The 22170-nt window shown below is 43.7% G+C and overlaps 1 protein-coding gene across 1 annotated transcript in view; it reads left to right on the top strand.

Moving 5' to 3' along the window:
* Nucleotides 1-20945, top strand: part of LOC103281175 (zinc finger protein 420) — a 32728-nt gene extending 11783 nt beyond the window's left edge. Inside the window, exon 2 of the mRNA XM_062977020.1 lies at nt 11930-20945. Coding sequence (XP_062833090.1) covers nt 12350-14017 — 1668 coding nt within the window. The 5' untranslated portion in view covers nt 11930-12349 and the 3' untranslated portion in view covers nt 14018-20945. The remainder of the gene's footprint in view (nt 1-11929) is intronic.
* The last annotated feature ends 1225 nt before the right edge of the window (nt 20946-22170 follow it).

Raw genomic sequence — 22170 nt, 5'->3', positions numbered from 1 at the left:
GCAGTGGCAACACCGCGTTTGCAGTGGCAACACTGCACCTGAGGCCATACAGCGGTGTAAAAGAACATTTCTTTTGTTGCCATCACGGGCGTGGGTGCGTGTTGGAGGGCCCACGCTGCTACCCTTGCTGCGTCGGAGAACTTTCAACAGGCCTTGCCAGATCAGGAGGCCTGCTCTTACCATCACACTGAAGGGGTGGGCAAAAGTTCTTGCAAGATGGCACCTTGACAGACACCACCATCTTGTTTAGCACAGCAGAGAACCTGAGAAGATCTTGCTAGTCTCAAAGGCAACGGGGAGAAGCATTTGGGTCCTAGTTTTGCATCCTTGCCACACAAGGAGGGAACTAAATTTCCATCGGCTGAGCCCAGACTGCTGTTGTGACTATTCCTGCTTTAGTTCCTGGGAGGCTCTCCTATCTGCTGTTGCTATGCCTCCTTGGATAGACCTAGCCCAAGATTAGGGATAAAAGAGCTATAATTCTCTTCGGGGATCATTAATTCTTAGATTTATTTTCATATCTTATTTTAATTTTGATCTGATGTTATAGGATTTTATTTAGTGGTTAGAGCTTAGGGACTGTTCAGGCCCAGAGAATTAGAGTATAGTCATTTAACTACCCAGGCTTCGAGTATATTACTTTGGTTGGTTTTTTGGTTGGCACAGTCCCTCTGTGATGGTTCTGTTTACGTTAGAGTGCTGCGTGTGTATATTCCACGGGCCTTCCCTCGTATCTGGACCATTGCGGGATTTTCTGTGCCTACTCCACCACCGAAGAGGCCTACGGAGTGGATTCATACTTGGATTGATGGATTACTATTCACCTCATTCAAACACTATGCTCTCAAATATGTGTGACTTATTAGGTCAATCCATGAGTCTTCTTTTCCATCATTTGAAAATGTTGAATGAAAAACTAGATTATTTAGTTGAGGGTATAGCCCGAAACACAACTGCCTTATCTGATAAATTTTGCCACCAGGAGGATAGGGTTGAGGAATTTTTGGACCAGATATCCTCCTGGCATGGGGGGAGGGAAAATGGGACTTTAATTGATCCTGAAAGGAGAGCAGGAGTGGAAACTGATAGCTACGCTGGGGACTGGGAAAAGGGGAAATCATATGGTAGAAATATAGCCCAAGATTGTAGGGATACATTAAACAGGCTGAACTTCGAGGATAAGGCCTGCAAAGAGGAGATTCGGAATCTTAATAGCCAACAAAGGCAGATGCACCACCAAGAAAGGAAGCCACATTACAGAGTCTTCCAATCTAATAAAGTAGCCTTTGGTGTATTGGACATACAATTAAATAGAGATAGGTGGAAAACACCTAACCAGGTCAAGCGGTCTATTGCACAGATTCTCTTCTTGTATCCCTCTGAAATTAAAATCAATTCCATCACCTGGCTATCTAAAAATAATAACAACAATGCTTGGCGGTTGCTGATTACATTTGATGATGCTATTATATCTAAAAGCATATATGCACTCAAGCCCAGGTTATGTAAATGGGGTATTTCAGTAAGAAGAGTTTTTCAAGATATTGTCATCCACCCACTACTACCTGGACTGAGAGGAACTGCCCAAAGAAATAGCTGTCAAAAAAAACAATTGATGCCTTCAATCCCAGTATCTCAGGCTCACAGAAGCGAGCTAACTTGTAAATGGAGACTGCCCACATTGCCAAAAATTCAGAAAGAGCCCTACATGGCAACTCCAGTTTGCCCTCCTCTCTTAACCTACATCTCTTCTGGAGATGAATTTATCCCACAAAGCTCCGCCCAAGGAGGACTCTCCCCTCCTCCTCCAGCACCAGCTATACATTGACTATCCTCTCCTCCAAGTTTAGATGAGACCATCCAGGGACATAATGTTTTCCAGAGCCAGGGACTGTACTGGGGAGGCGGAGATGTGATCGAACACACCAACTCAGGGAGAAGCGCAACAGAGTTCTTGCGACCCTGAAGCGAGATAGGTTAGAGAGCCAGCATGACAGCCCCCCTGGGTTTAAGGTCCTGCTGTTAAGTGCTAGGTCGGTGAATGGTAAAACAGCTGCCATTCAGGACCTAATCCTGGATGAAGTAGCAGACCTAGCATGCATTACTGAGACCTGGTTGGATGAGCTGGGGGGGGGGGGGTAAACCTTACCCAGCTCTGTCCACCAGGCTTCAGAGTGCATCAGCATGCCAGACCTGGGGGGCGGGGAGTTGGGGTTGCGGTGGTCTATCGTGATTCCATCATCCTGACCAGGTGCCCTGTTCCGCAATTTCCAGGATTTGAATGTGTCCATCTGAAAGTGGGTAACCGGGACAGTCTGGGGCTTCTACTTGTGTACCGACCACCCCGCGACACAGTAGTCTCCCTGCCAGAGCTTGCGAGGGTGATCTCCGACGTGTGTTGGAGTCTCAGCGGCTTATTGTGCTGGGAGACTTCAACGTCCACCTGGAGGCCGCCCTGTCTGGGGCAGCTCTGGACTTCATGGCCACCATGACGACCATGGGATTGTCCCAAGTGATATCAGGGCCCACCCATGTAGCTGGCCACACTTTGGACCTAGTCTTTGTTGCGGACGGGGGAAATGTCGGTGTGGAAGAGCAAAAAATTCTTCCATTGTCATGGACCGATCATCACCTGATCAGCTTTAGACTTATTGTAACCTCTAACCTCCACAGGGGTGGTGGACCCATTAAGTTGGTCCGCCCCAGGAGACTTATGGACCCGGATGGATTCCTGACGTCTCTTGGGGATTTTCCTGCCATGTTGGCTGACGATCCTGTCGATGTTCTGGTAGATCTCTATAACACGGAGGTCTCTAGGACAATAGACACGATTGCCCCTGAGCGTCCCCTCTTGTCGCATCGGTCCAAACCAACCCCCTGGTTCACTGGGGAGCTGGCAGTGATGAAGCGTACGAGGCGGGGGCTAGAGAGCCGTTGGCGGAGGACTCGAAGTGTATCCGACCGAACACGGGCTAAAGCCTCTCTTAGGGCATACTCCGTGGCAATGCGCGCAGCCAGAAAGACTTTCTCGACTGTGCGCATTGCGTCTGCAACTAATAGACCAAGAGAGTTGTTTCAGGTGGTCAGGGAGCTCCTCCATCCCCCTGAGGGGGAGGGGCCTTCTGATCACCTGACAACCCGATGTGGCGAGTTCACACATCATTTTGCAGACAAAGTCGCTCGAATTCGCTCCGACTTGGATGCTGACATTAGTGCAGAATCAGGGGATGTAACCGAGGCACCTGTCTGTCAGATTTTATTGGATTCATTTCAACTTGTTCAGCCTGATGACGTTGACAAGGTTCTTGGAGCGGTGAGGGCGACCACTTGCAGCCTAGATCCTTGCCCATCTTGGCTTATCAAACTTGCCGGTGGGGGGCTGGCTGATTGGTTTGCGGGTATCATCAATGCCTTTTTGCAGCAAGGGCATGTTCCATCTTGCCTTAAAAGGGCAATTGTGAGGCCCATTTTAAAGAAGGCGACTTTAGATTCATCACTATTGAACAACTACCGACCAATCTCCAACCTCCCATTTTTGGGCAAGGTCCTAAAGAGAGTGGTTGCTTCTCAGCTCCAGGAATTCTTGGTTGAGACCGATTATCTGGATTCGTCACAGTCTGGCTTCAGGCCTGGTCATGGGACTGAAACGGCTTTGGTCGCCTTGGTGCATGACCTCAGCAGAGAACTAGATAGGGGGAGTGCATCCCTTCTGGTTCTCCTGGACATCTCAGCGGCTTTCGATACCATCGACCATGGTATCCTTCTGGGGCGGCTCTCGGGAATGGGTCTTGGGGGCATTGCTTTGCAGTGGCTCCGCTCCTTCCTGGAGGGTCGTTCTCAGATGGTGAAGCTGGGGGACACCTGCTCGGACCCCTGGCCTTTGACCTGTGGGGTCCCGCAAGGTTCCATTCTCTCCCCCATGCTTTTCAACATCTACATGAAACTGCTGGGAGAGGTCATCCGGGGTTTTGGAGTTCGGTGCCATCTCTACACAGATGACACCCAACTCTACTACTCTTTTCCACCAAACTCCAAGGAAGCCGCTCAGACCCTAAACTGGTGCCTGGCAGCTGTTTCGGACTGGATGAGGGCTAACAAGTTGAAGCTTAATCCAGACAAGACAGAGGCCCTCCTGGTCAGTCGTGGGACCAATCGGGGTATTGGGTGGCAACCTGTGCTCGACGGGGTCCCACTCCCCCTGAAGGTGCAGGTCCATTGCAGCTTGGGGGTCCTCCTGGATTCATCTCTGACGCTTGATGCCCAGGTGTTGGCGGTGGCCGGGGGGGCCTTTGCACATTTAAAACTTGTGCGCCAGCTGCGACCATACCTCGAGAAGTCTGACTTGGCCACGGTGGTCTATGCCTTAGTTACATCCAGACTGGATTACTGCAATACTCTCTACGTGGGGCTGCCCCTGAAGACAGCCCGGAAACTCCAACTGGTTCAAAGATCGGCAGCCAAATTTCTAACGGGAGCCGGCTATAGGGAGCACACAATGCCCCTGTTAAAGCAGCTCCACTGGCTGCCAATAAACTGCCGGACCCAATTCAAGGTGCAGGTCTTGACCTATAAAGCCCTACACGGCTCAGGCCCTACCTATCTCCGTGATCGCATCTCCTCCTATGAGCCAGTGCGGACCTTGAGATCTTCCGAGGAGGCTCTCCTCGCGCTCCCACCACCGTCCCAAGTGCGGCTGGTGGGGACGAGGGAACGAGCCTCCTTGGCAGTGGCCCCCCGGCTCTAGAATGCACTGCCAAAAGAGACCAGGCAATCCCCTACATTATCCAGTTTCCGTAAGGAACTGAAGACCTGGTGGTGTCGGCAGGTTTTTGAGTAATTATATTGGACTACCGCCGATTTCTGAGCCTGAATACATTGCACAAGATTTCCGTATCCTAAAATGATACATTTTAATATATTGGTTTTATGGTTCCCGTTCCCTTGATCTGGTCATGTAAGTGTGATTTATCGTTATAATGGTACTATTTTACCTTGTTTAATATTGTGTGTTATGTCGTTATGTAATGTTGTGTTGCTTTTATGACTGTAAACCGCCCTGAGTCCCATCCGGATAGGGCGGTATATAAATAAAGTTTTATTATTATTATTATTATTCATCAGGAAGTGTGAGAGAGTGTTTCTCCAGGAGACTTGGGAGTCGGGCTTCCTGGAGGTGGATGGGTTTTTGAGTCATTCACTAAAAGCCGCACCCAGTTCAAGAGGAGGCAGATCCAGCAAAGGCCTTGGGATCCTGGTCTCCACCAAGATTCGAGCCACACATGTTGTTTTTAGCTCATTAGCTAACATTGCAGCCTTAGTGGTTCTTATAGTTAAGCTCTTACTTTATTATTAATTTTTACTCATCCCCACTTAACCAAAGAAAACATAATAATGATAGGTGGATAGAATTGCAAAGTTTTATCAGTAAAATGACATTTTTATATCTCAGTTCCGGTATCATACTGGTGGGAGATTTTGATGCCAGAATTGTCCAGATGATGAATCTCTTTATGATCATTTCAGTGAGCATGTTCTTGAACCAGCAACAGCCCACCCCATTCCTGATGGCCGTCCAAAGGTCTTATCTGCAGTTATTGTGGGCTTTTTTCTTCTACGAATGATCAATAGCCGAGAGATAGTTCTATTGAATGTTGGAATGGATGAGGCTCAATCTGGAGAATATACAGGAGTCCGTTCTGACAATAAAGGTCCTGAATTTATATCAGGAATTAGTCACACAAGGATGTTTGGTCTGTAATAATCCTACAAATCAGAATGCGGCTGCTTTTAGATCTAAACCTTGCTTTGACCAGGGATGCCTGGACTAGTCCGTATGCTGTAAGGAAATCTGAGCCTTGGAATAAGCAGGACATCTTCCACAATCTTCCAGAACAGCCCCCTTTCTCCACCCCAGAAATCAATACTTTGATTTCTAAACTTAAGGTGGGTAAAGCACCCGGGGGTGGCAGTGTCCCTCCTGAGATGCCGATAGAAAATGAGAATGGGTGGGCCCCAGTCCTGGCCACATTATTCACGTGCATAGATCAGTTTGCATGTAGACCAGAAGATTGGGAACTGCCTATCATCATTCCAGTCTACAAGGAAGGGAAAAGTCCAGGCCCTGAAAACTAGAGACGAATTAGCTCTCCAAGCACCCTGTATGCTCATCATCTCCTTGGAAAACCTCCATCTTAATGGAAGAGGAAAACCTTCTGGAAGACCATTAGGCAGGTTTTAGACTGGGATGCTCTACTGGAGGCCATGGTATAGTTTTACACCGTATTATGGATAAATATTCCTCTAGGATCAAGGGAGCCCGTTATACAGCCTTCATTGACTTTGAGTCTGCCTTTGATAGGATTCCTCCAGACGAGGTTGTGGCTGAAATTGGAGATAAGCAATATTGGCAGGCGCCTGTTGATGTTAATCCATAGCCTTTATGTGGAAACATGTTTGAAAGTGAGATGGAAGAGGGCAGGCCCCTTGACCCAGGTCATCCCAACACATGCAGGTGTAAGTCCAAGTGGTGTGCTACCACCTTCTTTGCTCAATATTTACCTCAATTCTTTGGCCAGGAGTCTCTCTGGCTCAACTTTACGTCCTCCTAACCTAGTAGGTAGACCTCTGTCATCCCTCCTTCATGCAGATGATGTGGTGCTTCTCCCTTTAACTTGCATTGTTACTAGGAAACAAAGTCTACATAAGTGGCAAATAAATGAGCATCCACTTGAGCAGCTGAAATCTTGGAAATCTGGAAATCTGACTCTACTAATGCCACTGCAAATGCCTGGAGAAGAATCAAGTGACTTACATCCTTTTTTGTTAAAGGAGGACAACGTGTTCCATCAGCTAAACACGTCTTCAATGCTAAGGCACTGCCACAGATGCAACGTGGTGGTGTGCATTGTGTATAATGCATAATGGTGGTATAATTGTGCTGCCGTGGAATCCACACGGATGAATGTTTGGAGATCTCTCCTTGGCCTTCCTAGTTGTGTGCCAAATGCACCTTTACAACTGGAAACGGGCCAGATGTTAATTGAGCCCTGGGCATGGACACTAAATTCAATTTCTGGTTGAAAATGTTGTTTATCCCTCTGGGATCAGCTCCCTTAGTGTTAACTGATGGATTCTTTTAAAAAAAATTGTTAGGGTTTTACAAGTAGGTAATGATTTAAAAAAACAAAGTTTCAGGGTAGGAACTCTGTATATTGGGTAGGGGGAAAACTCTAGGTAAATAGGCGAGGGAGAGGGAAAGGGGGTCTTGGGAAGGCAGGCATTGGGAGGGGCAAGGGAAGGGGTGGGGGAGGAAAGCAGGGGGGCCAGAAAGGGGAACGTGGTGGACAGGTGGTTTTGGCTTCCATTCTTCTTTGCCAAATAGGGTATATACTCGAATATAAGCCTAGTTTTTCAGCCTTTTTTTAAGACTGAAAAAGGCCCCCTCGGCTTAGGTGAGGGTCCTGGTTGGCTTATATTTGGGTCAGCTTATACTCGAGAATATGTGGTACATTTATTATTTTTCTCTATTATTATTGGTATTATTACATTTATTATTTTTCTCTATTATTGTTGATACTATTACATTTATTTTACTCTGTTATTATTAATACATTTATTATTTCACTCTGATATTATTATTATTATATTTTACTCTATGTATTACTACATGTATTATTTTACTCTATTATTATTAAAAGGATACATAAGCACATTTACATTGAAGAAGATGAGAATAATGATTTAATCAGAGTTGGACAGTTGTATCTGAAATTAGAGCTTGATGTAAATATTCGGAAACAACCTACTGTTGCCTCTTTCACAGAAATAGAACAAAGGGGAGAGGAGGGGGAGTAGCTTTATATGTCAAAAACAGTTACGTTGCAGAAGAAATGCAAGACTGTAATCCGGGAAACCAGCTTGAGAGAATCTGCATAAGAATCAAGGGAACCGGGACTCAAAAAGATCTTGTTGTGGGTGTCTACTACAGACCTCCGAGTCAGGATGAAGGACTTGATGAAGCCTTCTGTCAACAGCTGACCAAACAGGTTCAAAGAAGAGATATAGTAGTCATGGGAGATTTCAATTATCCCAATATCTGCTATAAAACAAACTCGGCCAAGAGTACAAAGTCCAACAAATTCCTCACTTGCCTTGCAGACAATTTTATGGTCCAGAAGGTAGAAGAGGCAACAAGGGGATTGGCTACTCTTGATCTAATCTTAACAAATGTGGAAGACCTGATCAATACAGTCGAAGTGGTTGGATCCTTAGGGGCAAGTGACCATGTGCTCCTGCAGTTTGCAATACGAAGGAAGGCTGAAACTAAGACAAGTCAAACACGCATTCTGGACTTTAAGAGAGCTGACTTCCAAAAAATGAAGGAATTACTGAGCGGCATTCCATGGACGCCAATATTAAAAAACAAGGGAGTTAAGGATGGATGGGTGTTTTTTAAAAGTGAAATACTCAAGGCGCAAATGCAAACAGTGCCAACAAAGAAGAAAAATAAGACAAGTGCAAAGAAGCCAGAATGGATGTCCAAAGAACTTCTAACTGAGCTAAAGCTCAAAAGTGACATGCACAAGAAGTGGAAAAGGGGAGAAATCACCAAAGAAGAATTCAAACGTATAGCCAACACCTGTAGGGAAAAGGTTCGCAAAGCTAAAGCGCAAAATGAGCTCAGGGTTGCCAGGGACATAAAAAACAACAAAAAAGGCTTTTTTGCTTACGTTGGTAGAAAAAGGAAGAAAAAGGAGGCGATAGGGCCACTGCGAGGAGAAGATGGGGTGATGGCGACAGGGAACAGGGAAAAGGCAGAACTGCTTGATCGTTTTGAATTCTGCTCCTGTCTTCTGGAGTGTTAGCTATCCCTCCCAGTTTTGTGTCGTCTGCAAACTTGATGATCGTGCCTTCTAACCCTTCGTCTAAGTCGTTAATAAAGATGTTGAACAGAACCGGGCCCAGGACGGAGCCCTGCTTGTGGCACTCCACTTGTCACTTCTTTCCATGATGAAGACGACGCATTGGTGAGCACCCTTTGGGTTCGTTCGCTTAGCCAATTACAGATCCGCCTCACCGTAGTTTTGTCTAGCCCACATTTTACTAGTTTCCTTGCCAGAAGGTCGTGGGGGACTTTGTCGAAGGCCTTACTGAAATCCAGGTACGCTACATCCACAGCATTCCCTGTATCGACCCAACTCGTAACTCTATCGAAAAAAGAGATCAGATGAGTCTGGCATGACTTGTTTTTGGTAAATCCGTGTTGACTATTAGCAATGACCGCATTTGTTTCTAAGTGTTCGCAGACCACTTCCTTAATGATCTTTTCCAGAATTTTGCCTGGTATTGATGTGAGGCTGACCGGACGGTAATTGTTTGGGTCGTTCTTTTTTCCCTTCTTGAAGATAGGGACCACATTCGCCCTCCTCCAATCTGCTGGGACTTCTCCCGTTCTCCAAGAACTCTCGAAGATAATTGCCAGTGGTTCTGAAATAACTTCCGCTAGTTCCTTCAGTACTCTTGGGTGTAGCTGATCTGGCCCTGGGGACTTGAATTCGTTTAGAGAGGCCAGGTGTTCCTGGACAACTTGTTTCCCTATTTGGGGTTGGATTTCCCCCAATCCTTCGTCCATTCCGTGTTGCTGAGGTTGAAGATGGCTTTCTTTTTGTGAGAAGACCGAGGCAAAGAAGGCAAAGTAGTTCTGCCTTTTCCCTGTCCCCTGTCGCCATCACCCCATCTTCTCCTTGCAATGGCCCTATCGCCTCCTTTTTCTTCCTTTTTCTACCAACGTAAGCAAAAAAGCCTTTTTTGTTGTTTTTTATGTCCCTGGCAAGCCTGAGCTCATTTTGCGCTTTAGCCTTGCGAACCTTTTCCCTACAGGTGTTGGCTATACGTTTGAATTCTTCTTTGGTGATTTCTCCCCTTTTCCACTTCTTGTGCATGTCACTTTTGAGCTTTAGCTCAGTTAGAAGTTCTTTGGACATCCATTCTGGCTTCTTTGCACTTGTCTTATTTTTCTTCTTTGTTGGCACTGTTTGCATTTGCGCCTTGAGTATTTCACTTTTGAAAAACTCCCATCCATCCTTAACTCCCTTGTTTTTTAATATCGGCGTCCATGGAATGCCGCTCAGTAATTCCTTCATTTTTTGGAAGTCAGCTCTCTTAAAGTCCAGAATGCGTGTTTGACTTGTCTTAGTTTCAGCATTTCTTTGTATTGCAAACTGCAGGAGCACATGGTCACTTGCCCCTAAGGATCCAACCACTTCAACTGTATTGATCAGGTCTTCCACATTTGTTAAGATTAGATCAAGAGTTGCTGATCCCCTTGTTGCCTCTTCTACCTTCTGGACCATAAAATTATCTGCAAGGCAAGTGAGGAATTTGTTGGACTTTGTACTCTTGGCTGAGTTTGTTTTCCAGCAGATATCGGGATAATTGAAATCGCCCATGACTACTATATCTCTTCTTTGTGCCTGTTTGGTCAGCTGTTGACAGAAGGCTTCATCAAGTCCTTCATCCTGACTCGGAGGTTTGTAGTAGACACCCACAACAAGATCTTTTTGAGTCCCGGTTCCCTTGATTCTTATCCAGATGCTTTCAAGCTGGTTTCCCGGATTACAGTCTTGCATTTCTTCTGCAACGTAACTGTTTTTGACATATAAAGCTACTCCCCCTCCTCTCCCCTTTGTTCTATTTCTGTGAAAGAGGTTATAGCCCTCAATGGTTAAATTCCAGTGATGGGAGTCATCCCACCAGGTTTCAGTGATGCCTATGACATCGTATGTGTGGTGCTGTGCTAGGAGTTGGGAGTTCGTCTTGCTTATTTCCCATGCTCTGAGCATTAGTGTAAAGACATGTAAGCCCCTGTGACCTCCCCTCGAACTGTTTATTTGGGATTATTGTGCTCTCTGTACTTGGTCCTTGCTGTGTTTGTGCAGCCCTCCGTTTAGCCTTTCGGCGGTTCCCTGTGGTCGTGGGTAATATAGTGTAATAATAACTCTAATCATAACCTACTTTTGTACCCCGCCTCCATCTCCCCAAAGAGACTCAGGGCTGTTACATATGGCACAGTGTGCCTAAAACCAATGCACAATAAACACACAATACAATACAAGATAAAACCAAAACATATCACACAAGGTTTAAGCTCAAAACTGCACCTAATAACCTATGATGAGACCGGTCATAAAACATAGCCAACTGCAAACAGGAGCAGGGAATAGGATGGTGAAAATGTTAGTCAATGAACAAGGGCAGAGGGCAAAAGTGCAGTTCTGTGGCATTAACTGCAGACCATTGGGACTAGACATGGTCAAAGGCTTGTCCAGACATCCAAGTCTTCAGTTCCTTCTGGAATATTGGAAGGAGATTTCTTTTTTTCCTTCTATCATTCATTCTTTTTACCCTCCCTGTTCTTCTTTCTTTCTGGATTTATTCCCTTCTTTATTGAGAATAATTGATTGCCTTTCCTGGTATCTATTTGTGTGCTTAAGACCTCGATGTCTGCATTTCTTGATACCATAGAGTATTATTTATTGAACCTTCATTCATCCAACATTCAATATTATCCAACGCAGTCTTCCTAACGCACGGACCCACAACTGTTTCTCTAGGCAGCAACACACAAGTACAGCCTCGCTCCCAATCAAGTGGCAGGCATGTTGTAAAACATGATGTTTTGGTGCTTACTTGGTAAAATCATAGCTAAATTTGACGTTTAATAGGCTTTCCCATCATCCCTCCTTATTATCCAATATTTTCGCATATCCAATGTTTTGTCGGCATGTTTATGTTTGATCAGAGAGACTCTGCTGTATTTCCATTTTCAACATAACCCATGAAGTGAAAGGGGGAAATCTTGGAGGTAAAAAAGATTTCTGGCTTTCATTCTTGATCTTTTGCTTTATTTTATTTTATTTTTTTTGACCAGGGAAATGAGGATTCTGTGGAGCCACGTCTTGGGTGTCGTAAGGAAAGAAATACATGAAGAAGAAATCCTCTCAAAGTGTTGACCAGGGAAATGAGGATTCTAAGAAGAAGAAATCCTCCCAAGGTGAAGATCTTGCTGAATTCCTGATCTCACTTACAGATAAGAAAGGAAAAAAGAAGAGTCAAGTATCTGTATTCTAATGAAACACCTCTATCACAGTGGACGTGAAGGAGAAAGCATCTAAATACCTGGAGTGTGGAAAGAGTGAGTTACACTCAGAGTTATGGTCTGCAGCGACATGAAAGGACACGTACTGCGGAGAAGCCCTATGAATTCCTGGAGTGTGGAAAGAGCTTTGCGCAGAGTGTAGATCTATGTTCACATCAGAAGACTCATACTGCGGAGAAACCTTATACACGCATGGAGTGTGGAAAGGGCTTTAGTTGCAGTTCAAAACTATGTTTGCATCAGAAAAAACACACTGGAGAGAAACCCTATAAATGCCAGGAGTGTGGAAAGAGCTTTGCGCATACTTCAAATCTACGTTTGCATCAAAGGACTCACACTGGTGAGAAACCATATACTTGCCTGGAGTGTGGAAAGAGCTTCACTTATAGTGGAAGTCTATGTAAACATCAAAGGACTCACACTGGTGAGAAACCCTATTTATGCCTGGAGTGTGGAAAGAGCTTCACTGAGAATGGAAGTCTACGTTCACATCAAAGGACTCACACTGGTGAGAAACCCTATACATGCCTTGAGTGTGGACAGAGCTTCACTGCTAGTGGAAAACTACGTTCACATCAGCGGACTCATACTGGGGAGAAAACCTATACATGCCTGGAGTGTGGACAGTGCTTCACTGAGAATGGAAGTCTACGTAAACATCAAAGGATTCACACTGGGGAGAAACCCTATACATGCCTGGAGTGTGGAAAAAGCTTTGCTCGGAGAGGAAATCTAGATTCCCATCAAAGGACTCACACCGGGGAGAAACCCTATACATGCCTGGAGTGTGGACAGAGCTTCACTGAGAGTGGATCTCTACGTAAACATAAAAGGACTCACACTGGGGAGAAACCTTACTCATGCCTGGAGTGTGGAAAGTGCTTCACTCAGAGAGGGAATCTAGATGCACATCAAAGGACTCACACCGGGGAGAAACCCTATACATGCCTGGAGTGTGGACAGAGCTTCACTGAGAGTGGAAGTCTACGTAAACATCAAAGGACTCACACCGGGGAGAAACCCTATTCATGCCTCGAGTGCGGAAAGAGCTTTGCTCAGAGAGTGAGTCTGGATTCACATCAAAGGACTCACACTGGGGAGAAACCCTATTCATGCCTGGAGTGTGGAAAGAGTTTCACTGAGAGTGGAAGTCTGCGTTTACATGAAAGGAATCACACTGGTGAGAAACCCTTTAAATGCCTGGAGTGTGGACAGAGCTTCACTGCTAGTGGAAAGCTACGTTTACATCAGTGGACTCACACTGGGGAGAAACCTTATACATGCCTTGAGTGTGGACAGAGCTTCACTGAGAGTGGAAGTCTACGTAAACATCAGCGGACTCACACTGGGGAGAAACCCTATACATGCCTGGAGTGTGGAAAGGGCTTCACTCAGCGAGAACATCTAGATTCACATCAAAGGATTCACACCGGGGAGAAACCCTATACATGCCTGGAGTGTGGACAGAGCTTTGCTCGGAGTGGAAATCTAAATGCACATCAGCGGACTCACACTGGGGAAAAACCCTATACATGCCAAGAGTGTGGAAAGAACTTCACTGCGAGTGGAAGTCTACGTAAACATCAAAGGATTCACACAGGGGAGAAACCCTATTCATGCCTGGAGTGTGGAAAGAGCTTCACTTATAGTGGAAGTCTAAATTTACATCAAAGGACTCACACTGGTGAGAAACCCTTTAAATGTCTGGAGTGTGGACAGAGCTTCACTGCTAGTGGAAAACTTCGTTCACATCAGCGGACACACACTGGGGAGAAACCCTATACATGCCTGGAGTGTGGACAGAGCTTCACTGAGACTGGAAGTCTACGAAAACATCAAAGGACTCATACTGGGGAGTAACCCTATAGATATCAGGTGTGTGGACAGAGCTTTTCTGAGAGTTGAAGTCCATGTTCACCTCATAAGACTCACGTGGGAAAAAAGCTTATGAATGCTTTGAATGGAGACAGAGCTTCACTCAGAAGGGATTTCTACATTCACATCATAGGCCCCACACTGGGGAGAAACGGTCTAAGTGCCTGGAGTGTGGACAGAGTTTCACTGAGTTTGGAAGTCTACGCTGTCATCAAAGAACTCACTTGGGAAAACTGCCATAAATACCTAGATTGTGTACAGAGCTTCAGTCGTGCACATCTACGTTCACATCAAAGGACTCACCAGGGAGAAACCTTATAAATGCATGTTGTGTGAATAGCACCTCTGAGAGTTGAAATCTACAGACACATAGAATTGAGTGGTGCTTGACCCCATAAGGTTCTCTAAAACAGAGCTTTTCAAAATTTTCATGTTGGTGATGCACTCTTTATCAGTAAAATGACATTTTTATATCTCGGTGCTTCTATAATACTGGCAGGAGATTTTGATGCCAGCATTGGTCCAAATGATGATGCTCTTTATGGCCATTTCAGTGAGCATGCTTCTGAACTAGCGGCTGCCCACCCCGTTCCTGATATGCAGTCTAAAGGTCTTCTCTGCAGTTATTGTGGGCTTTGTCTTCTACGAATGATCAATAGCCTAGATATAGTACTATTGAATGTTGGCATGAATGAGGACCTGGAGAATATACTTTTTGATAGGCCGTAGAGCTTCAACTATTGATTATTATTTCTTATGAGTTGTTAAATATGGTTTATAGAGTTCAAGTGGGTACACGTACAGAGTGACCACCTCCCATTAATTGTATCCCTATCCTTTCAGAGTCAGGATGTCCATGCAGATGATGAACGATTGTTGTTGTCGGAAGCATAGATTGTTGAGTGTGATGGTCAGCTAATGAAGATGCTGCAAATTAGAATGCGGCTGCTTTTAGAACTAAACCTTGCTTTGACCAGGGATGCCTGGACTAGTCCGTATGCTGTAAGCAAGTCTGAGCCTTGGAATACGCAGGACATACTCCACAAGCCTCCAGAACGGCCCCCTTTCTCCACCCCAGAAATCAATACTCTGATTTCTAAACCCAAGGTGGGTAAATCACCCGGGGGTGGCAGTTTCCCTCCTGAGATGCCGATAGAAAATGAGAATGGGTGGGCCCCAGTCCTGGCCACATTATTCACGTGCATAGATCAGTTTGCATGTAGACGAGAAGATTGGGAACTGCCTATCATCATTCCAGTCTACAAGGAAGGGAGAAGATGAGGCCCTGAAAACTAGAGAGCAATTAGCTCTCCAAGTGTAATCAGCACGCTGTACGCTCATCATCTTGGAAAAACTCCCATCTGAATGGAAGAGGAAAACCTGGAAGACAATATACAGCCCGTTATACAGCAGCCTTAATTGATTTTCAGTCTGCCTTTGATAGAATTCCTCCAGATGAGGTTGAGGCCGAAATTGGAGATAACCAATATTGACAGGCGCCTGTTGATGTTAATTCATAGCCTTTATGTGGAAACATGTTTGAAAGTGAGATGGAAGAGGGTGGGCCACTTGACCAAGGTCATATGATGGCTCATCACAACACATGCAGGTTTAAGTCCAAGTGGTGTGCTGGCACCTTCTTTGCTTTTAGTATTTACATATGTTCTTTACCTTAATTCTTTGGCCAGGAGTCTCTCTGGCTCAACTTTACGTCCTCCTAACCTGGCAGATAGACCTCTGTCAACCCTCCTTCATGCAGATGATGTGGTGCTTCTCCCTTTAACTTGCATTGGCTCGCGGTGGTTATTGAATGCTCGGGGTGGGCATTGCAAAACTGAAAAGCCAGTACTTAATTACAATAAGTCCAAAGTTCTAGTTTTTACTAGGAGACAAAGTCTACATAAGTGGCAAATAAATGAGCATCCACTTGAGCAGCAGAAATCTTAGAAATCTGTAAATCTGACTCTACTAATGCCATTGCAAATGCTCGGAGAAGAATCAAGTCACTTGCATCCTTTTTTGTTAAAGGAGGACAACATGTATTACTGTATATGCATGTATGTGACTAAGTTTCTGTGGGATCACTACTTGTGTAAGTGTGTGTTAAGAGAAAAACACCTGGTTAATTACAACTCATGGTTGAGTAATTGGAACAATCAGGGCTAACAGGCTTGAGCCACTCCCTGAATGGGGTATATCTGGGAAATGTTTGCAATGTCTTTTGGGGACTTACTGGGGGACTTACTGAATACTTGCTGAGAGCCTACTATGAAGTTGCATGAATTTAATGCAAGAGACTATGTGAGTTTTTGTTGCTGGAAGTTTTATTATGATTTTTGACTCTGCTACTTAAGAGTAAATTTTGATTTTCTCCCATTTTCGTGGCTTGTTTTTCTTTTGCTCATTGTGGATACAACAAAGGACTGGATAAGTCTGGACAGGACTGCACGCAGTTTGTTTTTCTACAAACCCGTAACAGGTTATGGGCCCAGTCTCAGGTCCAGTTTCAGACCAGTTCCAGAAGTAATCCACAAAAGACTGTAGCAATAAGAAATTGTTTGGTTTTGCATTTTGAATTTACTTGCAAACAAGGAAGATGGATCCTGGGGTGAATCTTGCAGCTTTCCCAATGGCCAGGCTTAATGGCAATAACTATTCCATTTGGAAAGTAAGAATGGAAAGTTATTTAAGGAGGGAATTCTTATGGGAATGTACAGAGAACCCAGTCCAACAACCAGCTACAGCAGAGCAACAAAGGGCACAGGAAAGGGCCAAAGCAACGCTTATCCTGGGTGTTGACGATGACCAGCTCGTCCATATATGCAGCCTGCCTACTGCCAACACGATTTGGGTAAGACTGAGAGAGGTGCATGCTTCAGACTCAGCAGCAACAGTGGCTGTACTAGCGAGACGACTATATAGAAAGAGACTGAAGAGAAATGAAAGTCTCAAGGACCATTTGCAGACATTGCAGAGTTTGTTTTTGCAGCTAGAGGAGAGAGACTTTAAACTTACAGAGGCAAACAAATGTTTTATTGTGTTGTCCTCAATGGATGAATCTTTTGACGGAATATTGAATTCCTTAGAGTCGCTCCCACAATCACAATTAAACCTGCAATACATTTGTGCGAGACTTTTGGCAGATTGGGAGAGAAGGAGAGATCGTGGCCTGGAGTCTGCAAACACAGCAGGACGTTCCCAGGAGAAGCAGCCAGCTGGAGTTACACACGAGGAAGAGACAGAGAGAGTCTGTGTGGTGAAAAGGTGTTTCAACTGTGGGTCTCCAAACCACTTAAAGAGAAGCTGTCCAAAGCAACAAGGGAAGCAAGGGAAGAAGGTGAACCAAAGGAGGAGGGGTTCATCGCATGTAAGAATTGTAAAGTCCCAAAGAAGTCCAGCAAATGAGGACATATTTTATGTGGACTCTGGGTGTTCACAGCACATAGTGAACAACAAAAATTTAATTCAGAATCCTGTAGATCCTGAATGCTCAAATGTTACCCTTGCAGATGGAAAGCTTTATCCAGTTCAAGGTCAAGGGGAAGTTTTTGTTAAACATTTGGGGAGAACATTAAGAAATGTATTTTTAGTTCCAGAAATTGACTATAATCTTTTATCTGTTGGGAAACTAGATAAAGAAGGGTATGCAGTGAACTTTTTTGGAGGCAAGGTCAGGATTCTGAAAGGGAATAAGTTATGTGGAATTGGGGTATTACAGGGAGATTTGTATGTCTTAACCCCAAGAGGTAATACAAATGAGGTAAATGTGATTAGTAAGAATGCTCCATTACATCAAGGTTGCATTCATGATTTACATAGAGCACTAGGTCACCCAAGTTTCAAAGTATTATATAAAATGCAAGATTTCAGTGAAGGCATTAATTTGAAAGATTGCAAGAAGTTTCTGGATTGCAATGTATGTAAGAAAACAAAAGCACAGTCAGCTCCAATTAGTAAGAAAAGCTTAAGAAACTCAGAAGAAGCTTTTCAATTAGTGCATGCTGATTTAATTGGTCCTTTTCAGCCGAGTAAAGGTGGAGCAATTTATGTTTTGTGTATTTTAGATGATTATTCAAATTTTGCATGGAGTTTTCTGTTAAAACAAAAGAGTGGGGTTTTTGAAATTTTTAAAAATTGGGTAGCATATGTTAAGAGGCAGTTTGGAGCTGGAGTAAAAGCTCTACAAACAGATAGACGAGGAGAATTTACCTCACACAATTTGGAACATTTTCTAAAGCAGGAGGGGATAAAGTACCGACTTACATGTGCTTATCAGAGTGCAGAAAATGGAAAAATAGAAAGGTTTGTAAGGAAAATACAAACAGTGAAAGATTCATTATTAGAAGATTCAGGGTTACCACAAAATCTTTGGGGAGAAGCAATGTTAACTGCATGTTATCTTATAAACAGACTCTGGTGTGAGCCTATTCAGAACACACCTTATTTTATGTTATATGGTAAGAAACCTCCATTAGGGCATTTACGAACTTTTGGAACACAGGCATGGGTTTTTGTACCCAAAGCAATAAGAAAGAAAGGACAAGACAAAGCCAGGAGGTTAACCATGGTTGGGTATGCTCAAGGAGCCAAAGCTTGGCGGTTTTTAGACAAAGATGGTACAATTGTAATATCTAGATCTGCAAATTTTGCTCATAGCCAAAACTGGGATAAAATACATGCTAATCATGAAGTTTTCCTTCCTATTTCAAATGAGAAAACTCGTGAGCAAGGTAAACAATCAGAGCAGGGTAGTATTGCAAAGCCAACATCTGCTAGTCACCAACTCTCAAGTAAAGTTACTCAGCCTGAGCTAGTCAGAACTAGGCATCCCAAGATAGAAGTAAGTGAACCTGAAGAAGTAGATATAAGACCAGAAGTAAATGAGCAAGAAGATGCTATGCCAAGTACTAGCCAGGACATAGGTCTCAGAAGGAGTGAAAGAACCAGGAAGAAACCTGACAGATTTAAAATTCAAAATGTAAGAGTATGTTTGGTCAACCATGAACCTCAGACTTTTGAGGAAATAGAGAGTTTGCCACAAGGGGAGAAAGAAAAATGGTTAGAGGCTATAAATGAAGAGTTAAAAAGCATGGAAAGGTTAAATGTATATGAACCTGCAACTTTACCAGAAGGAAGTAATCCTATTGATACAAGATGGGTTTTCAAGCAGAAAATTGATTCTGATGGTAAGGTACGCTACAAAGCGCGTCTTGTAGCTAGAGGGTTTACACAGATCAGGGACATAGATTATACAGAGGTGTACTCACCCACTGTGAGCCCCAGTTCCGTAAGATTAATTTTAAGTCTTGCAGCATGTCTAAATTTAAAAACATATCATTTTGATATAAGCACAGCATATCTGAATGCTAATTTAAAGGAAAACTTATATATAATACCTCCACCAGGTTCTAAGTGCAGAAATACCAACACAGTTTTCAAATTAAACCGGGCACTTTATGGTCTTAAACAGGCGGGGCTTGCCTGGAATGATTGTTTGAATGATGCTTTGACCAAAATGGGTTTTCAGAGAAGCCGAGCAGACCCATGTGTGTATATAAGAAATATACAGCACGATTATCAAATACTTTTTGTATATGTAGATGACTTATGTTTTGCAGCTGAGAGTCAATCAGAAATTGATCAGTTTTCAGAAGAACTAGGCAAACATTTCAAACTGAGAAACCTTGGTCCAATACAGTATTTTCTTGGAGTACAAATTATGAGAACTGAACAAGGTTTTATGTTGAGTCAAAAAGGAAAAATATTGCAGATTTTGGAAAAGCTAAACATGAAAGATTGTAAAGGGGTTCAGTCACCCATGATTTTAGGTTTTACAAATGAAGTAGAAAATTCTGAACCATTTGAAGAAAAGATTTTGTATAAAAGCATTATTGGGCAGTTGTTATACATAAGCAATTACACAAGAGCAGACATAGCATTTGCTGTAAATTTCTTAAGTAGATATGCAAGCAATCCATCCATTTCAGCATGGAATGGACTTAAGAGAGTGGCAAGATATTTAAAACAAACTCAAGATTTTTGTTTAGTTTTAAGTCCGGATGACTCACTGTCTTTAGAAGTATATGCAGATAGTGATTTTGGAAACAGTGCAGATAGGAAATCAACAACTGGAGTTTTAGTTAAATTTTCTAACACAGTCATAGATTGGAAATCCAAAAAGCAGGGGTTTGTTGCTTTAATTTCCAGTGAAGCTGAATTTGGTGCTCTCAGCTTAGCATATACAGAAATCTGTGTGATAAAACAATTATTGAAAGATTTGCAAATACCTGTTGAAGATCCTACGAAAATATATGAAGATAACCAAACATGCATTTTGATGGCAACACAAGCCAGAGTAAAACAAAGAAGCATGTCGATATAAAATACAGTTGTGTAAGAGATGCAGTAAAGAATGGTGAGATTGATTTAATGTATTGTAACACATCTCTAAATCTGGCTGATATATTGACAAAGCCACTAAGTGTTCAGAAACATGAACAGGTCTTAAATGATTTAGGAATTTTTGAATGTACTATGTAAAATATACTATGTTTTTCCTCCTAACACAAGGAGGGGTATTACTGTATATGCATGTATGTGACTAAGTTTCTGTGGGATCACTACTTGTGTAAGTGTGTGTTAAGAGAAAAACACCTGGTTAATTACAACTCATGGTTGAGTCATTGGAACAATCAGGGCTAACAGGCTTGAGCCACTCCCTGAATGGGGTATATCTGGGAAATGTTTGCAATGTCTTTTGGGGACTTACTGGGGGACTTACTGAATACTTGCTGAGAGCCTACTATGAAGATGCATGAATTTAATGCCAGAGACTTTATGTGAGTTTTGTTGCTGGAAGTTTTATTATGATTTTTGACTGCTACTTAAGAGTAAATTTTGATTTTCTCTTCCATTTTCGTGGCTTGTTTTTCTTTTGCTCATTGTGGATACAACAAAGGACTGGATAAGTCTGGACAGGACTGCACGCAGTTTGTTTTTCTACAAACCCGTAACAACATGTTCCGTCAGCTATACACGTCTTCAATGCTAAGGCACTTCCAGAGGGGGGGCGGAAGGGGAACAGGGGGGGCAGAGGTGGTTTTGGCTTCCATTCTTCTTCTTTGCCGAATAAGTTAAATTGTTCTTCGTCTTCTTTTATCTTTGTTCCCTTTCCCCCTTTTCTTCCTGTCTGTTACCGTTTCTTTTCTCTTGTTCCTTCTGCCTTCATCTAGTCCATGAAACGTGTAGGTTTGATGGGTCTCCCTTTTTGTTCCTTCATAAAAGGAGTGAGTTCGCCCATGTCCACAATTTCACTCCTTTTATGCGGCCATTCCTCTTGGGAGGGAATTTCGTCTGATTTCCAGTCTCTGGCCGAGACCATCCTGGCTGCCGTGGCCACGTCTACACACAAAATGCCTTTGTTAGCGTCCAGCTCAATTTCCGAATCTGTCATCCTTGGAAGGAAGTATTCTGGCTTTGATTGAATTGTTGTTCTTAAACTTCTTTGGCTGGTCTCTTGTATCGTCTTCCAATATTTTATCGCTTTGTTGCAGGTCCACCACGTATGGGAAAAAGATCCTTCTTGTTGATCGCATTTCCAACATTTGTTTTTTGCATTTTTAGATATAATGCCTATTTTTTGTGGAGTCGTGTTCCATTCTAATTGGAAAAAGACATTGGATGAGAAACGATGACAGAAAATGACTTTATAAACTTTAAGAGAATGTTTCCCTGTATTTAAACATATTTGTTTTTCTATAATCATGTTGCCAGTATTATTTGTTTGGTTCTACTTGTTACATCTGCTCTGTTGATCATATTAAATGATTATATATATAGGTTAAACCAAGTGTATATAAGATGCAGTAGAGTCTTGGTTATCTGACTTCCATTTGTCCGACACTCGGTATTATCTGAGTCCTGGGCCACCCTCACTCACTCGCTCTCCCACTCACTCACCGGGATGGGTCCTGCTCCTGCCGCTCCTTCCTTGCTCACGCTCACTCACTCACTCACTCACTGGGCCGGGTCCTGGTCCTGCTGCCACTGCTGGTACCAGCCTGGTGAGTGAGTGAGAGCGAGGGAGGGCAGGTGAGTGAGAGAGAGAGCGAGGGGGGGGCAGGCGAGTGAGAGAGAGC

The sequence above is a fragment of the Anolis carolinensis genome, chromosome 3 (genome assembly GCF_035594765.1).
Source record: "Anolis carolinensis isolate JA03-04 chromosome 3, rAnoCar3.1.pri, whole genome shotgun sequence".
Taxonomy (NCBI): domain Eukaryota; kingdom Metazoa; phylum Chordata; class Lepidosauria; order Squamata; family Dactyloidae; genus Anolis; species Anolis carolinensis.
The sequence above is the reverse complement of the archived record's forward strand: the minus strand, read 5'-3'. Positions and strand labels throughout refer to the sequence as shown.